This window comes from Atta colombica, unplaced genomic scaffold, assembly GCF_001594045.1.
Source record: "Atta colombica isolate Treedump-2 unplaced genomic scaffold, Acol1.0 scaffold125, whole genome shotgun sequence".
NCBI classification, from domain to species: domain Eukaryota; kingdom Metazoa; phylum Arthropoda; class Insecta; order Hymenoptera; family Formicidae; genus Atta; species Atta colombica.
The window spans coordinates 1,047,773-1,055,983 of record NW_017259212.1 but is presented as its reverse complement, the minus strand read 5'-3'; the positions used below and the strand labels follow the sequence as shown (position 1 = coordinate 1,055,983).

Genomic DNA, 8,211 nt, shown 5'->3' with positions numbered 1-8,211 from the left:
GTGTGTGTGTGTGTGTGTGTGTGTGTGTGTGTGTATGAGACTATTAGCACAATTGATTATATTTGCATGATTAAAACAATCATAAATACTTAATTGCTCCAAAAAACGATTGTAAATTATAATTAAATTATGAAAAATATAATCATTATTTTCTCTTAATGTGCGATGTTTTATTAATTTCATAATTTCTTATTTTCATTTTACTTCATACTTTTATGTATTTTATTTTTTATTAATTAAATAATTATTTATATATTGTATTATTTTTGTTAAAATTATTTGCAATAATAATATTATTGTAAAATATTATTATACAATTAATTACAGTCAAGAATTAATTTACGTTTAATTAAATTTTCAGCACGCTTTTCTACTTATTTTATTTTTATATTGCAATAAGAATTCGCGTTGATTTTCATAATCAATCACTTGAGATAATGAACGATATTTCAAAATAAGCTTTAGCTATTCCTTTTGTCGAATCAACGTAGGCACTTGGAAATTCGGAAATTGCTTTTACGATTGGATCCGACGCAGTGGGAATTAAATATCTCAAATTTCCCTGTATGTGAAAGTACTCAATTTCAGCTTACTCAGTCTCATGCTTTTCACGTTTCTTGTTGCACATCCAATTTATTAAATTTATATAGGATGAAATTAATCTAATTTTATTAACAGATGTACTCATGAAATAATTTTTAAGAATTTTGTTACAAGTAACAAATAGATATAGTGTCAAGTATAAAGTTTCTGATCAATAATCGATAGTTATAAAACAGTTTTTTAATTTGTTTCATAGTTCTGCGAAAGTACTCTAGAGAGATGAACTTTTATTGCGCGGCGTGTGACAAACGTTTATTCGATGGCACGATCAAATTCTACGGGGACAATAATATTTCGCGCCGACCAACTCGAACGCGAATGACGCGAGTTCCCTTTGTGCGTTCGGTGCAGACGTGGCCGCGCGTCGAAATTCGGTAATTACTTTCTGGATTGGCTCGAGCGAACTGGGAGTTCAATCTCCCAGTCTCGCACTCTCACCTTACATCCCTCGTTGTCTTTCTCTCTTTCTCTTCGCTCTCTATCTCGTTCTCCGTTTCGCGTTTTTGTTGTTCTTCTCTCGTCCACCACGCTCCCCTCACGTTCCTTCGCGAACATAATTACAGATTGCGAGTTCCAAGCCAATGGATAGTCAATGGCGAGCCGTACTCCGAGACCCCAACCTATCATCACAAGCCTTTGGTTAACTCAGACCTCGAGAAGAGGTTTCAAGGTTCCATGGTATCCGCACGCTTTTCAAGGGGTTTCAACCGCGCCATTTGTCTAACCCTCGATCATTCCAAGGTGTCTTTCCATATCAATGGGAGATGATTCAATTATTTGCTAACTCTTATTTTTTCATTATTTAATTATATAATATTATATACTTCCTCACGTACGAAGAGCATAGATAGAATAATATATACATATGTTATTATCATTTTGATATACATGATAAGATGTCACTTGATATACTTTTAAAATATTGTTTAATTAGATGTATACAAAAAAATATTACAATTTTGATATCTTGAAAAAAAGAATAACCAGTAAATGATATGTACACAATAAATTTTTAAGAATTAAGAATTTAAAACATTTTTTAAGTCACAGTAAAGACATTTTTAAGACATCGTCGCGAATTGATTTTGATGTAGCTCGAAACAAGCTTCGAGCTTCAAGTATTCCGACTATGAAATACGTTAAGATAATTCGTAAGCAGCCACTGTCGCGTGAGACCGTAGAAATGGTCACTCGTTACGTGAATAACGATCCCGACCGCGATGAAGAGTAAGTACTTGCGAAGTCTATGGCCACTCACGTGATGGTCTGGTATACACATGACCGGTCACACGCACAAGCGACAACTTTCTGGAGGATAATCGTGCACGTCGAAGAGGTACTTGCCGCGGCATTCGACGCTCTTGAATAATTGATCGAAAATGTAGGACGAACTCGCGACTACAGCCGCAATAAAGTGGAACGAGCGGGTGTTGCACCGGTAATGGTGGACATGGTCATCCGCCTTTGAGAGCGTAAAAGCTGAGAGGTGAATGGACAATCGCGAATTAACGCGCCTTCTAGCGTGACGCCGATGGGCTCTGATAATTTTCGAATATACGATTGCAACAATTGCATATGTGAAAAATTGGGACACTGTCGATCTTGAATACTATTGGAAAATTCAATTTGATTCGCTTGGAATTGAATTGGACTCATTGAAAAATTTGATTTGATTTATTCTAAATTGGACTAATAAATATCATATCATTATATATATTTTAAATAATAACTGATGTATTTTCGAATAAAAGTATTTTCTATAATATAAGATATGTTATTTAACATAAATCTAATTTCTCTTTTAAAATATTAATTTGGAAATTGAAGAAAAAAAGCAGAATAAGTTTCTCTCTAAAAAAAATTTAAAAGTATCTTTAATAAATTTTAAAAAATTGAACGTAATGAAATTATATCTTTCGGGTTGTCTATATTTGAACCTTTTTTAGTTATATTACATATAATACATTATTTTATGAATTATATTAATTTTTAAGGTAGTAATTACGATTGTTAAAAATAAACTATAAAAATAACTATTTGACAAATCGTAATCAGATATTTTTAAATAAATATTATATTCTATTTTACAGAGATCTTAGCCACAATCAGATTGCCACCATAGGACCGAAGACTCTCAGAGGAGTGTCCGCTCTCAGACATTTGTAAGTATCTTATCGGATGTGCTTGCCACAAAGACAGATTGTTCCGTAACAATCTCTCTCGAGACCATTTAGTCACAGTCTAGTAGCTCATTATAAACTATGCTCAAGTTGTTTTACATATGACAACTCTACTCGCGTTACAGATAAAGCTCTGATAAAATTTTAGATAAAACTCATGGGTTGAGATAGTATTTCAAATCTACTATAACGTGTATTATAATTATCCTATATTTTTTTACGTCACCTATCAGTTTAAGTAGTAAAATATTATATGATCAGTCAACTCTAGTCAAAACGTAACGTAATATTTTTCTGAAATGTGTAATTTATCTCTCTTTCATATTATTTTATTTATGTGAGAAGTTTGAGAAAAAAATTAAATATTTTATTAAAATTTTACGTTTTTTCCTTATAGATTACTTGACAATAATGTATTGACTTGTGTGGATGAGGCTTCGATACGAGAATTGAAAGATTTGGAAATATTGTAAGTACACGAATTTGTTAAGTTATGTATTTAAATTATACGTTTTCCATCAAAATTAATGAGAGAATTTATGCGAGAGAGAATAGAAACTTGTCAAATCAATTATTCATTTTAGAATGCTGAATAATAACAAACTTATAACGCTCGGCAAGGAGATGTTGAACGGCTTGTCGCATTTGCGAACTTTGAAGCTTGCGGATAACGCATTCGCTTGCGATTGCCATTTAGCATGGTTATCGCGTCATTTGAAGACTTATCCTCGCCTAGGGCAACATACACGATGTGCATCTCCGGCTCATCTTAAGGATCGTAATCTCGCCGATGTGCAAGTGAGTCTGATTAGAGTTATGTTACCATCTATTGAATTCCAGTTTGCAAAACCCACAAAAGTTTATTTCTTATCAGAATCTATGTACGTTTATGTAATGCATAAATATATCAAGTCTTATTTATAAACATAAATTAGAAATATGTTCTTATTAAATTATGTTTGTGTGTACACATATAAAATGTAGTTTAGAGCTTTTAATATACGGAGAAAAATGATTGAGTAATTTTTACTTTACAAGATTAGTAAAAAATATTGTGACTATTTTTGCCGTACTTACAAACTTTACTTGTCTGAAAGTAGAAATATCAGAGGTGTAAAGTAATAAGTGCATTAGATTATAGTAAATTTATTTAAGTGATAATTATCTTACAGTAAACTAAATTATATTATTTTTAAGACTGAACACGAATAACTCTCAAAGTTTATTTTACGAAATGTAAAAAATATCTTATAGTATGGTTATTACGATCGCTTATTTATCAGAAAAATAAAATAAATTTTATTTTACGTATATAAGTATAAAAATTTATTTTATATAAGCGCCTGTCTTCATATAAACTTACTAATTCCATTTTATGAGAATTCTAGTACATATTAATTATTTTACATTTTCCTCCATGTAGATACAATATTATTTCAATTGTTAACCAAACATTGAGAAAAAAAGGTTTCTATAGAACATTTCTGTGATCGTTAATTTTATCGATATCGTTTCTCATTAACCCACTTCGTGCCTAATACGACTTCTAAACCTACCCATTGTTTGCAGGAGCACGAGTTCAAATGTTCGGGCCTGGTCGAGCGAACGGGATCGGAATGCAGCGCTGAGCCCCAATGCCCGCATCCTTGTAAATGCGCTGATGGGATCGTCGATTGCAGAGAGAACTCCTTGACGAAAGTACCAACTCACCTTCCCGAGGATACCACAGAGTTGTAAGTAAAACTGTCGCGCGCCATGTTCGCGCATTGTGTATCTGTTCTTCATCTGAGATTTATTTCCCGTTTAATACGTATACACGCGCATCACACACACACACACACACACACACACACACACACACACACACACACACACACACACACACACACGTATTATCAATAACGCGAATTGAGCTGTACGTTGTTCTCTCAAGTATACTTTATTTCTTCCCTTATATTTGGTACTTGTAGTTGCACAACAAATTAATATTTATTTATGTTTTTTTAAATTTAAATTTTTATTTAAATTAATTTTATTTATAAAATTAATTCGCGATTTTATTACTAATTTTTTTAAGATAATCCTATGTAAAGCCGAGAAAATCAAATAATTTTATAAAATTTGTCAAGATTAATAATATAATACATGAAACACAGAATAATATATTTATTTGCATGGAAAACGGTAGAGAGAGGAGAGTGAAATACACGAAATAGTATAATGCAAACGAGTATAAAACAATCAATAGCCTTGCAGCTTTACGAAACGGCTACTACCTAGCACAAATGTGCAGATTCGCTAACTTATTTGTATAATTTGTTTTTCTATGTTAACTGCCTGCAGGCGGTTGGAACAAAACGGCATTACGGAAATTCCACCAAAGGCTTTCTCGCCATATAGGAAATTGCGAAGAATGTGAGTGATGTTTGTGATTGACTTATTTTAATACATACATATATACAGATCGCTTTTGCGCATGTCGACCGCAACATTTAATACTTTTATATGTTTCCGGTTTTTCGCCCGCAGTGACCTGAGCAACAACCAAATAAAAAAGGTAGCAGCAGATGCTTTCCACGGATTGAAGTCCCTCGAATCGCTGTATGTATCTTTTTCTCTTTACTGATACATTTTGAATAACATTCTATTCTATTTTAAAAAAACATTCTATTCTATTTTATCACAACGATAAAAATATATTTGGTTGCAGAGTTCTATATGGCAACAAAATCACTGAGCTACCAGCTGGTCTTTTCCAAGGTCTTACAAATCTGCAATTATTGTGAGTACATAAAGAAAAAAGAGAGAAGATTATAAATTTAATGAATAGGATTTAAAACTAAAACGAATTGCACGAAAGTCAGTTTTATTAAAGTTAATAAATTGAAATGGATATAATTTTCTATTGCATGCGAGGTCGACTTTAAGAAGGCGAGAATTAATAATTCATATTAGAACCACTAAAGAAAATGTTTTTATTCATGGTTTCATGTATTGTTCTCGCTTTCCCGTGAAGCATTGCAACGAGGCAACTGTTGGAAATTATGGCGAAACTTATTGTTTCAGGTTACTGAATGCCAATGAGATATCATGCATACGAACAGACCTGTTCAAAGACTTAACCAGTCTCACCTTGCTGTCTTTGTACGACAACAATATACGTTCGTTAGCTAATGGGACTTTTGCCAACCTGCGGAGCATTAAAACACTGTTCGTATTATACAAAACTACATAAGTTCTTATTTCTTAATTTAGATGAAAAATTTGTTTGTTAAAGCAATTAATAAAGAAGATATTCCATATCATTTTACACATTTTAAAGAATCTGCAGTCAATAATTCTTTTTTTCGCAGACATTTGGCGAGGAATCCGTTCATCTGCGATTGCAATCTACGCTGGCTGAGCGCGTATCTTCACGCGCATCCTATAGAGACATCCGGCGCTAAATGCGAAACGCCAAAAAGAGCACAGAAACGGAAGATCGATTCGATGCGGGACGACAAGTTCAAATGTAAGGGTAAGCACAATTCGACTTTCCGGTATATCTCTTCTTAACACTTCGGCAGAGTAATGTACAGGTCGGTAGTCTATGTGGAGGAAAATATATTGCACGATGAATGTAAATAGGTCCTTATTATCCGTTGACTTGCATTTATAATACATTTCACGACATCTTCAAATCTTCGTATTATCATATATGTAATTACATTTATATTCATATCTGTATGAAATTCATCATCTATCACCTTGCATACAATACAATTTCAATAAATATCATTTTATCATCTATTTTACATCAGCTTTTAAAAATTGAAAGTAGCGCTTACCTTACATATGGAAAGTAAGAGAAAATGAATAAGCAGAATGGAAATCGGATTATATTACCATTTATAAATTAATATTCGTTCTTTCGCTAAGAAAGGATATATCGAAAGCCGATGCCAAGCTATTGAATTGATCAATCGTGTCACTTTATTACTAATCACATGTGATGGTGTACGTGCCACATTCGAACAACCGATCCACGGTTTCCATTTTCACTTGTGTGAAATCACCCACCATCGTTCCTGTTGCTTCCAATGCTTCTTGCATCACATATCCAGACACGTACGTCTTCTCCTTTCTCTTTGTCTCGATTCTTCTTCGTTCTTGTCGACATGTCCGGAACAGGTGACCAGACGATCTATATAGGTACTCTCGCACTGTAGGATAAATGCTGGTCACTTTGTTGGACGTATGTAATTGCCGATGGATGTACCTTGCTAACCGTAATACCGCCCGGTGTGCATTAATGTCAGCTGATGTTATGTACATTCGCAAAGACGCTTGCAAACTCATTCATGCTCGCATAATCATTTAGCAAAACGAAACTGCATACAGACGATTTACGTGGATAAAGATGTGCTCTAAAATCGTGCCCTAGAAAAAGTACTTTTTTGAAATTTTATTCTTCCGTCAATATATGGAGTTTTCCTTTAAATTATTCACGAAAGAAGATCATAAGAAAATATTTGAGCACATCATAGTGTTAAAATATGAACAAACATTGGATAAAGACAAAGAAGCTATGATTTATTGAGAATAAATATCGCTGTTTTGATACTTTTTAAATTTTAGATAGTTAGTTAAAAGTATTTTAACGATAACAATATCAGAGCAAATTTTTTATAATTAAAATCTGTCTTTTGACATTATATATTATGCTTTATACGGACGTATGATGCACTCACAGCATGCTTATTATATCATAGTCCGTAAATTTTGATATGCAACTTCCGGAATTACAAAAATTTTATCTCTGCTATTTTCATCGCGCAGTGGTTTATCTTGTCTTTTTGCGACACCGTAATTCTAGGGAAATTTATTGCAACTGTACGAATGTCCCTTCTACAGAATGCATCTTTTACGACATGTTTTTTGCGGAACTATCCGTGTTTGTCGTATCCGTTTGAAAATAATACCTAGAAGTCTCTAACCTTTCTTTATGCAGCCTCAAGTTTCACTCGGATGCACTCTCCTTGTACGCCATACTTCCGAAAAGCATATGTACTACTGTACATACATATGTGTACACGCGGTTGTACAAAGGTGAAATGCAAAAACCTAGCAGAACCGCGTAATATCTTGCTTGTTAACATTTTGAATACAAAATAGTCACACACATACAGATTTTATATATAAACAATGAAATTATCTCGCGACTATATTAATTAATTTATAATTAAACATCACATGTTAAACTTATATAAAATATATATAAATATCGATATTGTTAAAGATTTGCTTTAAATGATATATGTAATGTGCTACATTGATTTATTTAAAAAAAATATATAGAACAATTGCATATAAGGATAGCTTGAATATAATCAGTATCACACGGAAAAAAACGATTTTGTTAAAGTATCTAAAAATTTAGTTAAATACA

At 32.8% G+C, this 8,211-nt stretch overlaps 1 protein-coding gene across 1 annotated transcript in view; it reads left to right on the top strand.

Annotated features, from left to right (window-relative positions):
• Nucleotides 1-8,211, top strand: part of LOC108694864 (protein slit) — a 343,987-nt gene that overhangs the window by 317,630 nt on the left and 18,146 nt on the right. The window contains exons 4-12 of the mRNA XM_018204549.1: nucleotides 2,694-2,765; nucleotides 3,181-3,252; nucleotides 3,368-3,581; nucleotides 4,353-4,516; nucleotides 5,127-5,198; nucleotides 5,313-5,384; nucleotides 5,494-5,565; nucleotides 5,850-5,993; nucleotides 6,137-6,300. Coding sequence (XP_018060038.1) covers nucleotides 2,694-2,765; nucleotides 3,181-3,252; nucleotides 3,368-3,581; nucleotides 4,353-4,516; nucleotides 5,127-5,198; nucleotides 5,313-5,384; nucleotides 5,494-5,565; nucleotides 5,850-5,993; nucleotides 6,137-6,300 — 1,046 coding nt within the window. The remainder of the gene's footprint in view (nucleotides 1-2,693; nucleotides 2,766-3,180; nucleotides 3,253-3,367; nucleotides 3,582-4,352; nucleotides 4,517-5,126; nucleotides 5,199-5,312; nucleotides 5,385-5,493; nucleotides 5,566-5,849; nucleotides 5,994-6,136; nucleotides 6,301-8,211) is intronic.